Source organism: Echinops telfairi, unplaced genomic scaffold, assembly GCF_000313985.2.
Source record: "Echinops telfairi isolate 266 unplaced genomic scaffold, ASM31398v2 ScPeMD7_1;HRSCAF=3_0, whole genome shotgun sequence".
In the NCBI taxonomy this organism is placed as follows: Eukaryota; Metazoa; Chordata; class Mammalia; order Afrosoricida; family Tenrecidae; genus Echinops; species Echinops telfairi.
Genome location: NW_022103896.1, coordinates 46348350 through 46364351, shown reverse-complemented (window position 1 = coordinate 46364351; position 16002 = coordinate 46348350). Strand labels below are relative to the sequence as shown.

General features: G+C 35.0%; 1 protein-coding gene across 2 annotated transcripts in view; it reads right to left on the bottom strand.

The window, feature by feature from the left end:
- TRIQK (triple QxxK/R motif containing) overlaps positions 1 to 16002 on the bottom strand; it is a 79486-nt gene that overhangs the window by 26419 nt on the left and 37065 nt on the right. Inside the window, exons 1-2 of one of the 2 annotated variants that reach the window (XM_004697477.2) lie at positions 6715 to 6789; positions 4557 to 4638 (exon numbers count right to left, since the gene is read on the bottom strand). In XM_004697477.2, coding sequence (XP_004697534.1) covers positions 4557 to 4617 — 61 coding nt within the window. In that variant the 5' untranslated portion in view covers positions 4618 to 4638; positions 6715 to 6789. Of the gene's footprint in view, positions 1 to 4556; positions 4639 to 6714; positions 6790 to 16002 lie in introns of those variants that run through there. The other variant, XM_045285889.1, reaches the window with a different exon arrangement.

Genomic DNA, 16002 nt, shown 5'->3' with positions numbered 1-16002 from the left:
AACACCCCCCTGCTGAGGGGTTTTGGGGAGGAGACTAGCTAATCAGGGTGCAGGGTAGCAACGATGAAACATATAACTTTCTTCTAGTTCTTTAATGCTTCCTACCCCCAGTATCATGATCCCAGTTCTGCCTTGCAAATCTGGCTAGACCAGAGGATGTATATTGGTACAGATAGCAACTAGAAACACAGGGAATCCAAGATAGATGACTCCTTCAGGACCAGTGGTGAGGGGCGATGCCTGGAGGGTGAAGGGAATGTGGGATGGAAGGGGGGAGCCAATTACAAGAATCTAAGTATAGCCTCCTCCCTGGGGAATGGACAGCAGAGAAGGGGGCGGAGGGAGACGTCAGACAGTGTAACTTATGACAAAACTATAATAATTTATGAATTTTGAAAGGTTCAGGAGGGAGGGGGAGGGGGGAGGGAGGGGGGAAAATGAACAAACGATATTGAGGGCTAAAGTAGAGGGTAAATGTTTTGAGATTGATGAGGGCAACAGGTGTACATATGCGCTTGACTTAATGGATGTATGTATGGACTGTGATAAGAATTGTACAAGCCCTCAATAAAATAATTTAAAAAAATAGTATCCTTGCTCTTTAATACTCTACAGAGATCTTATGCAGCAGATTTATCTAATGCAATAGGTCTTTTGATCTCTTGACTCCTGCTTCCATGCGCATAGATTGTGGTTCCAAGCAAGGCAAAATCCTTGACAACTTCAACCTTTTTCTACTTAACATGATGTTACCTACTAGTCCATTGTGAGGATTTGGGTCTTCCTAACATTGAGTTGGAATTCATACTAAAGGCTACAACCCTTGATCTTCATCAGCAAGTGCTTCAATTCCTCCTCACTCTCAGCATGCACAGGTTGTGTCACCTGCATACCATAGATGTAATAAGCCTTCCTCCAATCCTGATGCCACACACTTCTTTATATAATCTAGCATCTCTGGTTATTTGCCCAGCATACAGATTGAACAAGTATGGTGAGAGGCACCTGATGCACACCTTTCCTGAATTTAAACCAAGCAGTATTCCCTTGTTCTATTCGCAAAATGAAGAAATATCACTACAGGTAAAAACTACAATAGAAAATCATAGAATTATAACCATATTTATCATTTACAGTAAATAATATATGAAGTTTCCTTGACTGAAAATAGATTCTTGGTATTGTGAAAGATATCAACAGTGAACTCAAACCCAAACACCCTATATACTCGAGTATAAGCTGAATTTTTTTCAACACAGTTTTTATGCTAAAAAAGCCCCCCAGTTTTTTGTGGTAAAATTAGGTGCCTTGGCTTATTTATACTCGAGTATATACAGTACTGCCATTCTGACTCATAGCAATAGCAAATCAATAACGAAAAAGTTTTCTTAGACTGTAAATCTTTTGGGGAGCAGGGAGTCTCATCTTTCTCCTGAGGTTTGAACTGGTAGGTTTGAACTGTTGACCTTGCCATTAACAGCCCAATGCCTAAACCAGAGAATGCCACCAGGCTCCTTAGGTGAAAGAAGTGGTAAAATTATTATAATGCTAAAAAAGAGACAAGTGTTTTATCTTTCTCATAATTATGCTACTAATATATAACAAGGATGCTAAGAAAAATATTCATAAGAATTTCATAAAAACATTAATAGGAAAGAGAAAACAATAAAATGGGGAAACAAATATCCACAGTTCAAGCTGCCTGGAGAAGATGCAACTATCTGCTCCTGTAGAGCTAGTCTTGGGAACCATAGGAGGAGTCGTTCTACATGTGTGGACAGCACTGCGATGAGTCAGAATTACTTGAGTGCAGTACGCTGGGTTTTATATTTATTACAGAAGGAAATAGATATATAATTTGTTGTAATTTTGAACAATTTACCTACCAAATGCAAATGCTTTCTGGTTTTAAATGTTTATAACAACAATATAAAAAACACCTCAATTATGTGAACATTTATTAATTTTCCTTTCCCCCCAATCTTTTAAATACTTCCTCTCTCATTAATACATAATGCTAGTCAATATTAAACATCTACTTTTCAAATATTAATTTTAAAATTATTAAGTCCAAACCAATTTATTTCCCATATTAAAAAAAAAAAAGAATCCATTGGTATGAAGTCAGTTTTGACTCACAGTGGCACAAAATGTTAAGCACTGGACTATTTACAAGAAGGCTGGCGGTTCAGTCAGGAAAACCCTGTGAATCAGTCCTAATTTGTAACTTACAAGGTTGTCATGATTTCCTCTCATAGTAAAAATCTTTCATAATATTCAGCTTTTCTTAGTTTAATACTTTAATGTTTAAAGTACTTTACTGCTGTTCACTACACACTTCAAGACCATTCTACAGTAATTTAAGTAGTGTCAGGGTAATGAAATGATTCTATATCTATAAGGTTTTTTCTGTCACAGTGTTAGTCTATTTGATTTTCACCTGAGCAAAGAATATTGCCAAAAAAAGGACTGTGTAGGAGTCATTAATCATGATCATTTTTGTACATAGTTGAAAGGGAAAAACTTTCTGTGGAAGATAAATATTATACAATGATGTTAAAATCATCATTCAAAATAGAATGAGGTTTTGCCAAAATAGAATTACCATAAAAAAGTATATAAATAAGTGTGATTTTGTAGCAAGGAAACAATGTACTCATAAGTATATATGTACAGCCATTACTCTTTATAAAATAATACAAATATTTTTAAAATCATGTTACGTGTATATGTGTGTGTTGTCCACGTATACTGGCAAAGAATTAGTAGATAACCCTGCCCCTCCTAGAACACACTCGAAAACATGCAAGTTCCCTGGTATGTCGCCAAGGTCACTGAGTAGATTTTTTCCCATCCCCACTTTATTAAAATAGAAGCTGTTCAAGAGCCCTAGCTGTATGAATCTCCTCATCATCCCCAAAGCCATGCATTCAATCTCCTCCAAGCCTTCACTTATGATCTCTGGATAGTTTTTTTACTTTTCTAGGCTCAACTCCCCATTTAAAAGGAAGTATGTTCTGTTAGTTCATATATTTTAATAAATAAATTTGAGATTATTAAATTATTGCCATGATGGTCAATTATTGCCACTGAGAGTAAAAAAAAACCCTTAAAAGTGTTTATGTGCATAAATAATTTATTAAATGATGGTATTAAGAATATTGAGTACAAAAAAGCAGGCTTAATAAGAAAAATAATAAAATTTAGTTTGGAATTAAATAATTAAAAATTACTAAGGCTTTAAAAAATCACATGAACTGTATTTCTTCATTAATAATCAGGAGACTGTATTTATACAACTATTTTTTTTTCCATCCATATGGAGCAAAAGAGAAGGAAGCAATCAAAGGCTAAAAATGAGAAACCAGTTCAATGAACTATTAGCCCACATGAATCACACAACCTCTTTTATACTGAGGTGACGGTGCCCAGGGACACAACAAAAGGTTCTAGATAGAATGGAAGAAAAAAGCAAAACTCAAGAGAGACTAGAGGAACCCTAAGACTAGAGATTATCGCCCTAAGATAAATTCTCTTTGAATGTAAAATTGAAACTACTCTGCAGGTCACCTTTCATCCCAATGACAGGTTGGCTTAGAAAATATACTATATGGCGGTAGTTATGTGCTCCTTTAAACAGTGAACTCTCACATTAAATATGTGAGACCAAACAGTCAACACTTACCCAAAAGCCCATAGAAAAAAGCAAGAAGGGGAAGGGATGCAAGCTAGATGGAAACGGAATGAAACTAATGAGAATGCTGACACATATAATATGTATTATAACCAAGGGCATGGAGCACTTTGGGGAAAAAAATATGTGTTAGTCTGGGTACTTTGGAGAAACAAATCCACAGAGACTCATATATAAGAGAGAGTTTAATATAAATGTTAAGTGAGCATCAAGAAAACATCCCAACCCAGTGCTGCCTAAGCCCACAAGTTCAACATTAACCCATTAACCCATATGTCCAACACCAATCCAGAGTCCTGCATCTCACAAAGCAGATGCAATGACGCCGACTGCAGGAGGAAAGCCCAGTCAGTGAACTTGTAAGCATCTCAGCGCTGGCAGGGGTCTCCACACAGCTGCTCCAGCACCCAGGGCTGCATCAGGGTAAGTCCATGTGGCTTCTCCTTGGGGATGTCTTGCAGGAAGTCAGCCTTGCTGAAGCAGGGAACTGGCTAAGGCCTTGCTGAAGCAGGGGACTGGCTAAGGGAGCTGCACCCTGGTCCAACCATCAAAAGCAAGAGACCCGAGAACTCTAAAGGTGAGGCTCACCAAGCCATTTAGTCCTCTGCCCTTCAATTAATCCCATATGTATTTATCGGCCAGGTTGGCACAATAAACTAACTAACTCAATTGTTAAAAGGAAGGCAAGTTTGCTGTGTAAACTTTCACCTAAAACAATATAAAATATTATTTTAAAAACTATAAAGTTCTTTATTCATTTATTTCTGTGTATCATAAGTACTTATTTTCTTAGTATCATACATAATTGTGTTTTTCTTTATCTTAATTCACAGGAATATATTAGAGGGAATTCTCTGCTTACCAATTTGCTTTCTGTACTGATCCACAGGAAGTTTTATAGTAGAGGCATCTTTTCTACCCATCTTTGATCTCCAAAATACCTTCTGAAAAGAAAGAAAATAATCACAATGAGATTTTTAAGAGCTAAAGGACTATTTATGAGCTTCAGAAATAATTCATTCCATAAAATAAATTTGTGAAGAAAGGGTTAAAAATGCCATTGATTTATTCCCATGAACTATAGTGAAGGTTATAAATTTCAAATAACTCATCAGGGATAAATAATTGCTGGTAATTAAATTTCCACAGCATTTGTTCTTAGTAACATTCATCTTATCAAGTACTAATAATACTCAATTAAACCATACTGTTAGGAAACATTATCGATAAGGTGAAATCACATTTATTCAGATGAACTGAGGCTACAGAGGTGTTTTTAGCAGTGTGTTTCTTTCCAAATATCTACTATCCTATACAGAAAAGAAAAGTTAAAGTTTGAATCCCCAGTAGTTTCCATTATTTTAAAATGCATAATATATATTATCAAGGTATATGAATGTGAGTTATAGATCTACCCCTTTTGTTAACAGTAAAGTATAATTTACTACTATACTGTGTTTGATCCTTGAATAATTCAAGGCTTAAGTGTGCTGACCCACTGCACCTCAAATTTTTGACGCCCCTAAACATCACTACTAATAGCTTTACTATAGACAAGAAGTTTATTGATAACATGGACATGAACATGTGGATTCACACATATTTTACATAACATATGAGAGGGCTTCAAAAAGTGCATGGGAAATGATATTAAAAGATCATGGAATTTTCCTGTGAACATTGTGTAGCCCTCTTGTATGTAATGTATACTGTAACCAACAAAAGTTACATTTTCAATATGAGATAAAATGGCATTTCTCAAAAGACATTTTAGATAATCCGAATAAAAGTGAACCCAATCAGTTCAAACCCATGTTGTTCAAAGGTCAACTGTACTATGCTCATTATATTATATGTAGTTAGATTCAGTGCTAAACATATCCTTCAAATTCCATGATTCATGAAAAAAAACATTGCTCTTCTTGAAAATATGCACATTAAAACATATACAAAATCAATAGTTTCTACATAAGTTCCTCACAAAAATTCAAATAAATTTATTCCTTGCACAGGTAAGACTATTTCTCCCACCCCAATTCCAACAGGTAATTGTGGGCTATGACTAGCTTCAATCAAGAGAATGTAAATATTCTCATTGTTGGCCCTGAGGGGTTTATCTATCCTGGATTCCCTGTGTTTTGGGCTCTTATCTGTAGCAGTGTGCATGTTCTGGTCTAATCTGATTTGTAAGGTAGAACTGAGGTCACGATAATGGGGCGAAGGAAGCATTAAAGAACTCAGGGCCAGGGAGACATTAGCACATGCAGCCACGATTTCTAATAAGACAGCTATTTGCTTCTTGCAATGAATAGAGATACCAGGAGGATTCGGGGAAAAGTCGGGGGACAGGAGGGAGTCCATTACAAGGATCAACATATAACCCCCTCCCAGGGGGACCAATAACAGAAAAGTGGGTAAAGGGTGACAGAGCACGATGTAAGACATGAAAATAATAATCCATAACTTATCAAGGTTCATGAGGGAGGGCAGGGGCAAAACAAGAGAGGCTGATATTAAGGGCTCAAGTAAAAAGAAAATGCTTTGAAAATGATGATGGCACTATACGTGCAAATTTTACTTGACACAATGGATTAATGTATGGATTGTGATAAGTGATGTAAGAGTCCACAATGAAAATATTTAATTTTTTAAAAAAAGAGAGAATGTAAATAAGTTGCTACTTGGATAACTTAGAAAAACTATGTGTGTATATGTACTCACTGATAATAACCCCTAGAGTAGCTCTGAAAATAATGTGTTAAAAACAGAGTCTATAGCACTCTGCCCAAAATGCCAAACCCACTGGCATCGAGTGGATTCCGACTTTCCGTCACTCTATATGGAGTTGGTAAAGTAATTGTTATGGGCTGGGCTGCTAACTGGAAGGTCAGCAGTTTGAAACAATCAGCTGCTCTCTGGGATAAAGACAGAACTTTCTACTCCATAAAGAGTTATAGTATTAGAAGCCCACAGAGGCAGTTCTACTCTGTCCTAGAGGGTTGCTATGAATGGAAACTTACCTAATGGTAGCAAGTAAGGCCATACATTTTTTTCTAATCATAGTAATCTTCAGATTTAATAATGATATGTTAATATCTGAGAATGAACAAAACAAAACAGGAAGCCAAATAAATTAAATATTTGTGTTTTAAAATCTAGTTATTATTTCTAAAATACTACATTCTTAAAATTTTAGACATGAAACCAAGTTGCATACTGAATTTCCATAATCTCACTTGTTACAACTCAGAGTATTAAAAATAATTCTGTCACAGCAAGCAACAAAAAATGCCAATAGACATTATAATTTATTCATATATCAATTCTATTTGCATACTGTTTTGCATTTATTAGTTGTGAAAAGGAATCAAGTTATTTTAATCTTGATTTTATGGGACTAAGAAAGGTATCACTACATTTTAATAAAGGTGTTAAGTGAAATAAACAAACACACAAGACATCATTCCCTCTACAGTTGAGTTTTGTACACTGACTTTCTGAAATGTGCCTACAGTTTTTAATAGAAAATTATTAAAGTTATCTGCCGAATTGGTCTCTCACTATGCTTCCCACAATTCCTTCCTGGTTATTTAAACTAATATCACAACAGGAATAAAACTTTAGAGGCCAATATTTCATTCATATATTCATTAACTGTAGAACATAAGGGAGAGATTAATAAGTAGTATCTTTTTGGCAAAGTAAAATATATAACTATATTAAAATATACTTTGAATAAATTAAATTTCAGAAATAAAGGTTAAAGGACCTAAATTTTTATTAGGACCTAACTTCTCTGAACAGACACATTTTATATATATAGTAATCTGTGTATATAATAATTTTATAAGAATTTCAACCAAGAAGGCACATTAAAGAGCTGCTTTTAAATACTGCTTCTAATTATGTAATGAATGCTAATAGCTATTTTTGCCAGAAAATAACTTATTTTGGTCTTTAAAAGTATTATGTTATAATCTTTAAGCAAAACACCGTCTTACCAAATGATGAAACAAAAAATATGATAGAAAATGCATATACAAATCACTTGCATTTAACTAGCTTCAACACACAAAGGAATGTGGAAAATATTTTACATTACTAAGAAAAACACTCTGAAGCTATTTTAAATGATCTGAAGAGATTCCCCACTCATCTGTATGGCACACCCTGTCAATGCCTCAGATATCTAGAACCTTCTAAAGTGTTCTGACTTCTCTTTGTTCTTCAAAGACTTGCAGTAATCATCATTTATTTCTATTGCTTTGATGGTTAGATAGCAAACACCCAAGAAATCCAGGGAGACATTAGTACATACAGCCGCAATTTCTAATAAGACAGTTATTTGCATACACAATCAGCCACAATTTAAAATGTGTTGTGATAGATGCGGAAAGGGAATAACAGATTTATATTAGCATGTACAATACCAAGATTGTTTTCACAATTTAATTCCTTGGAGTCTCTGCCTCATCATCTAATTTTATATTGAATATTGCATTCCCTGAGGAAGTAACTTATTCTGAGCTCTAGCTAAACTAAAATATGGATTTATAAGATAATATTTATTATTTATGAATTTTGCTGTAGGAAAAATTTCAGATGAAATCATCATAAGGTTTTAAACACACTGAGAACATGATACATATTCAAAGAAAAGGAAAAAATATTTAAATTTTAAGTGGAATAATGCATAGTTAATTTACATTATTCAATTTCAATATATATTATTTGGGACTTTTAAGATTCAAAATCATCTATATTCTCCCGGCATGTATTCTTAACATGAATTTTGCACAGCCATTTTTCCATGATTATTTTTAACCATGATATATGACCTTTAAAAACAAACAAAAGCAGTAATATATTCAATTACATCTCAACCAGGTTGTTTTATTGCTCATTTATACCTTTTTTAATGAAATCCAGAAAGAACGAGTAAAGAAATCAGAAACTTGAAGCCTTCACATATGTCTCTGCTTCCAGAAAAATCATTATATCCAGACTGTGACATTTAAATACATATCAAAACACAGGTTATTAAAAAATTTCAACCCATGACCACAGAAAAAATAGTCATCTCAATTTTTAAAGCTAAAAACAAAGATTGAGAGAAAACTTTTACCTAAGTATGAAGTTGCAATTATACTCCAGCATATGCTTACATGACAGCACTTCTCATAACTTCAACTGCACTGCTTTACTCAGTAGAAAGCAAGCAATTTAACAAAAGTATGTTAGTCTTGTTCGCTCATTTATGTCCACAAAATAGGACAGTCTCAGTCACACAATTGAAACTCAGTAGGTTTGTTAATTGACTGGAAAATAAACAACATTGTAATCACGTTAACACCTATGACAGTTTCAAATACCCTATCTAAGCCTAGCTGGAATCTTACATATGAAAATCAGTACCTATACAGATAAAACATACAAAATCTAAAAAACAAAACAAAAGCCCACTAGCACCGAGTTAACTCTGACTCAACTGGATCCTAATGGCTTTTCAAAACGATTATTGGGTTAAATGTGCACACATTTGTATGGTTAATGCCATCTCTAAACCTTAAAATGGCTGCTACTCAAAGAAATATGACAAGATAATCTTGAGATAGGTTAAATAAGAGGAGTTAGGGTTGAGGTTTAATTATGGGCAATACGTTCATGCATTTTTCTTATGGTACGATTGAGTTGTTTGGACTCGTAGAGACCCAATGTACAACAAAATGCAACACCATCCAATTGGGTACCACCCTGTGTTTGAGTTCACTGTTGCAGCCACTTTGTCAATACATCTTGTAGGTCTTCCTCTTTTCCACTTCCCCTCTACTTTACCAAGCACCATGTCTTTCCCTGGGGACTGGTTTCTCCTGATAGCAGGTCCAAAGTACTTGAGATGAAGTCTTGCCATCCTTGCTTCTAAGAAGTGTTTTGGATATGCTTCCAAGAGAGATTTGTTTTCCCTTTTGGCAGTCCATGGTACTTCCAATATTCTTAGCTAGCACCATGATTCAAATGCATCAATTCTTCTTCAGTCTTCCTTATTTAATGTCCAACTTTTACATACATATGTAGCAATGGAACTCACAGTGGCTTGAGTCAGGCATACCTGTCTTCAAAGTAACATCCTTACTTTTAATGCTTTGAAGAGGTCTTGTGCAGAGATTTACCCAAGGTAACTCATCTTTCAAACACTTTCAAATAAAAATAGTATTACATTCAATTACATTCCAACCAAGTTGCTTTATTACTCATTTATACATCATTTGGGTATAAGAAAGTTAGTTTCTTCCCAAATAAAATAAAAGTCATTTTTTAATTTTATACATGGTTATTTAGCTGTGCTTACAAACTGAGAAATGTATATATAATAGAAAACTCTATAGCCTGATTAAAAATCACTAAGCAGGCAGTAAAATATCTGTTAAATGAATGGCATATCACAAGATAACATGTAAAAAAAATGTCCCATTGTGGAACTGCTACAATCTGACATTCTCACCCGTGATGTATGAGGGGTACAATTTCTCTACATTCTCACCAGCACCTATAAGTTTTTGTTATGTTTATTATTATCATTAACTATAGCCATGCCAGTGAGTGTGACGTATTCTCTCATTGTGGTTTCATTTATATTTCCCTTATGACTAATAAGTAGGTACTAGGTTAATGCACTTGGCTTCTTTTTAAAGGAGGCTAGAGGTTCAAGTCTATCTAGGCACTTGTGAAAAACAAGCCTTTGAAAAACCCTACAGAGCAGAGTTCCTTGACAAGATGAACGAGGTCATCATGAGTTAAAAGTCCCTGGATAGCAACTGTTTCTTTAACTGACTGTAGGTTACTAATTCTGGCTACCTTTTCAAGTGCTTTTGATCATTTAGAAATCTTTGCTGGAGAAATGTCTGTTCAATTTCTTTGCCCATTAAAAACAAAACCGAAAAATTGGATTACCATGTTGTTGTTAAATGAAACAGAATCTCATTGTATAAAGCCAAGAATTAATCAGCACTCCTCCTAAAGTTTTAAAAGATCAAATAGACGAATTTATCTAAATTAATTTTTAAAAATTAATTGTAAACGCTTCAGGAACAGTATATAAATCTTGAATATGTATAACAATTCTAAAAGCCTGATTTCCAAGATCAATATTCCAATTCATAAATATATTTAATAATAGACATTCTTATATAGACTCCAAAGGCCAGGAAAGAAAACTTGGTTTTTCAAAATTACCATTAGGTCAAATTATGGAAGGAAAATGAAGACAACAGCAACAACAGAAATAATTGCATGCACTTAGGTGGAAAAATACTTCAAGCTTAATCTCTGTTATCAGACCAGGCACAAAAATAAATTCTAACATTATTAGCAATAAGCAACAAAATAAAGTTAGAACTGAGACACCACTGCAGAGCCAATAGAAAGAAACAAATAAAAAAGAGTATTTATTATTGAGCAAGAGAAACCCATATACAGTACATTGCTAGCACAACTATTTGGCAGCTTCTTACAAAGTGAACTACCAGTAATTCACTTCTACGTATTTACCTAAGATAGATACATATATATGGGCACAATAAAAGCTTTGTACAAGAATGCACATTGCAGCTTGATTTATAATAATAATAATAATACGCTGAAAACAGGTCTGATAAAATGCTATAATTAATACACTGTTATATTAGTTTGCAAAAAAAGATGGACAGATACAACATTAATAAACCTTAAATTATTGAGTGAAAAAAGCGAACATATCAAAAAACAAAAACAAGAACAAAAAAACCCCTAGACCTCCATCCTAATAGTCTCATTCACAAACGGAGCCTAGTAATCTGTAATTTTAACACATAATTTACATGATTTTAGCAAAAGACTACCAGCCTCATTTTGAAAAACAGAGTCCAGAAAGATTTTCAGAGTCACTACACAGTGACATAACTAATTTGAAACTCTTTAAGGAATAATTTTGATTCCAGGTATTTTGTACTTTGGACCGTCTTCTTGAGAAGGGATATGAGGAGCCCTATGCATCGAGAAGTAGACACTAGAGTCATTCAAAATTAGCACATGGAGTGAGTTGGAAGAGTGCTATAGGTTGGACTCTCCACATTCCTTTTAAAGAGGGAAGGGGACTATGTATTGTAAAATTACTGTAGAAGAACTCTCACAAGAAATGGTCCCAACTCTTCACTTCTCCCTGTCTCCATACTCTTTGCAATGTGCCTTTCTAGAGGTAGAGTCTATTTTTCTATCCCTTAATTCTGGGCTGAACTCCATGACTTATTTTGGCCAGCAGAACGCCATGGAAGGGACTGTGTATTAATGTCAGGTCTAGGTCTCCAAGGACTCAGTGTGCTTCTGATCTCACCCTTCCTTCCCTGCCATTTAGTCAATTTAGAGTGACCCTATATGACAGAGTAGGACTGTCCCCCTGTGGGTTTCTGAGACTGCACCATTTTATTGGAGTAGATAGCCTCCCTCTTTCTGCCAAGGAGCAACAGGTGGTTTCCAAATGCTGAGCTTGTGGTTAGCGGTCCAGCGTGTAACCACTATGCCATCAGGTCTCTTTAGTGTTGTTTGGTGCTGTCAAACTAGTACTAACTCAAAATTACTCTATGCACGACAGAATGAAGCACTGTGCCCAAGTGTGCCATCCTCGCAATTGTTATGTTGGAGCCCATTGTTATAGGCACTGTGTTAATCCATCTTGCTGAGGATCTTTCTCTTTTCTCTAACCTTCTGCTTTACCAAGTGTGATATCCTTTTCCAGGAAGTGCTCTCGCCTAATAACATCTTCAGCATGCATGAGATAAACTCTCGCCGTCCTCAACTCTAAGGGCATTCTGACTGTGCTTACTTTTTCCCAAGACAGATTTGTTTATTCTTCCAGCAGGTCACGATACTTTTACTATTCTTCACCATAATTCAAATGGTCTTCCTTATTACTTGTCCAACTGTCACATGCAAATGAAGAAAGGGAAAATACCATGGCCTGAGCCAGACACACCTTAGTCCTCAAAGTGCTATCCTGGCTCTTCGACACTTTAAAGACGTGCAGCAGATTTATCCAATGCAATATGACAAGACCTAAAACTAGCAGCTTTAATCTACAATCAACTCACAATATGATCTTTCCATAGGAATACTGATGCTTTACTGAGCCTTAGCAGCTGAAGAGCCTCTGAGCTAGGTTACGAATATAAGCAAATATAAATCATTATTGCTTTAAGCCAATAAGTATTATAGTGGTTTATTATACACAAACATATTATTTATAATTGTAGAAGCAATTACCAGAAGAAATAAAAGTATAGATAATTAAAATAGATTCTTTGGCAAATGGAATTGAGTGTAATGTTGGGAACTAATAATTATGTATGACTATTCTATATCCTTTCAATTAAATGTTTATTTTGTAAGATGTTAATTTTAAAGGGTTGAAACAATACAAGAAGAACCTGCAAAAGGGTCTGAAAAGCTCAGCATGAGAGAAAGGAGAAACATAAATACTGTATCAAGGATGTCAGAGAGCAGGCTTACAGGTATGTGTGGCAAGAGGGAGAAATCAATCACAAGTTTCAAATGATACTACAAGGATAAGTAGAACTGATGATGCTCATTCCATTTATATATGAACTAGCCACTGCTCATCTTAATAAAACATGTTTCTTTTAAGTGGATCAAGCAGAATCCAAAATCCTCTGGGCTGAATAAGAAAAGTGGATATGAAAAGTATAAACAAATCTATTAACAAATAAGTGAAGGGAAGGAGTATTTTAGGACAGTAATCAAAGAGGAACTGATGTTCAAAAAGGTAGGGCCATGCTTGATTTTTATTTACACTTTAAGGCTTGTATTTTGTTTGTTTTAATAAAGATGGAAATTAGAGTCATACAAATAATAAATGAAAAAAAATATTTAAAAAATTAGTGTGGGGAAGCTGCAGCAAAAAGTGAAAATTTATTGAGGTCTCCAAGCAGGAAGGAAGGGACAGGAATCAATGCATAGTAAGAAGGAATAATTATAGCAGGAAGGGAAAATCAAAGGAATAAACAAAGCAACTTTAATTTAAAAATAGGGATAAAAAAAGGATGAATAAAAATACGTATAGGATTTGAGGTTTGGTAGCCCAAACTAGAGTGCATTCATTACTAGTATTCAGTATGATGTTGTTACTACTAGTCTTTGATGTTGCCACCTCTTAGTGACCCTATAGGACAAAGTAGAACTGCTCTCTGTGGGTTTCTGAGACTGTAACTCTTTATGAAGAGAGAAAGTTCCATCTTTCTCCCTCAGAGCAACTGGAGGTTTTGAAATGCTGGCCTTGCAATCAGCAGCCCAATATGTAACACCTTACCCGCTAGGGCTCCTTGCTGTTAAGTTGTTGTCAAATGTCATCAAGTTGATTACAACTCACAGCAATCATATATACAAGAAAAGGAATCATTGCTCTGACCTTTGACATCGCTACAATAGTTCAATTGTAACAATTTTTGTTCTTTATATTGAGTTGTAATCCATACTAAAGACTGCAATCCTTGCTCTTCATCAGCAAATGCTTCAAGTCCTCAATTTCAGCAAGCAAGCCTGTGTTATCTGCATATCTCACGTTGTGTCTTCCTCTTTTTCCAATCCTGATACTACATTCTTCTTCATATAAGCCAGCTTCTCAGGTTATTTGCTCAGCATACAAATTGAGCAAGTATAGTAAAAGGATGCAACCCTGACACACATCTTTCCTGATTTTCAACCAAGCAGTGTGCTCTTGTTCTGTTCACAATTGCCTTTTGATCCATCTACAGATTCTGCATAAGCACAATGTAGTGTTCTGGGATTCCCATTATTTTCAAGGATATCTATAGTTTATTATGGTCCTCACAATATAATGCCTTAGCATAGTCAATAAGAAACAAGTCTGGTCTTCTCTGCATTGATCCAAGACCCACCTGATGTCAGCAATATTATCCCTTGTTCCATGTCTTCTTCTGAATCCAGCCTGAACTTCTGTAAAATTTATACTACAAATGTTGTTAAATGATCTTTGGGGAAATTTTGCTTGCATGTAATAGTAATGATATGGTTCTATAATTTGAGCATTCTGTTGTGTCATCTTTCTTTGAAATGGTACAAATATGGATCTCTTCCAGTCAGTTAGCTACCTCATCTCCCAAATTTCTTGCTATAGATAAGTGAATGTTTCCAGTTCATCAGCTTATTGGAATATTTCAATTGGTATTCCATCATTTCCCAGTACCTTGCTTTTGGCTAATGCTTTCAGTGCAGCTTGAACTTCTTTCTTCAGCACCATTGCTGATATGCTACCTTCTGAAATAGTACAAGGTAGACTAGTTTTTCTGATATAGTCACTGTTTATTCTTTCAATCTTCTTGGGACTCATTCTTAGAATGCTTCCCACTTAGTTCAATATTTAGTCCATAGAATTTTCCAATATTGCAACTTGAGGTGTGCATTTTTTCATTATCCTCCATTTCAGATATGCTGAACATCTTCTTCCTCTTTGGTTTTCTAACCCTAGCACTCTGCACATTTCATTATACTATTTTACTTTGTTTCTTGAGCTCCCCTTTGACATTTTCTTTTCAGATCTCAGACCTCATCTTTCCTCCCATTTGCCTTAGCTACTCTCTGATTAAGAGCAAATTTAAGAGTCTCTTCTGACATCCACTTTGATCTTTTCTTTTTTCTTGTCTTTTTAATGACCTTTCATTTTCTTCATGTATGAAGTTCTTGGTTCTGTGGTGTCCTCCCACAGCTCATCAGATCTTCTCTCATTATTGTTGAATGCATCAGTCCATTCTTGAAACATTCTCTGAATTTGCTGGGATGTACTCTAGGTTGTATTTTGGTTCTAATGGACTTCTTTTCTTTTTTTTTCTCAGCTTCAACCTGAACTTACATATAAACAATTGATCGTCTCCTCGTCTGATTTTTACTGCTAATATTGAGCTTCTCCATGGTCTCTTTCCACAAATGTAGTCAATTTGATTTCTGTATATTCCATCTGGAGAAGTCCATGTAGAGAAAGCCTTTGTGTGTTTTAAAAAAAAGTATTTGCAATGAAGAAGTCATTGGTCTTGCAAAATTCTATCATGCACTCTCCAGTTTCATTTCTATCACTAAAGCCATATTTTCCGCCTATTGGTCCTTCCTTTTGGATTTCACCATTTGCATTCCAATAGCAATAATTATCAATGTATCTTCATTGCAAATTTGAGGATTTCAGACTGAGTGAGACAGTTTATTGTGCCAGCCTGGCTGATAAATGCAGGTGGGATTGACTGAGGGGC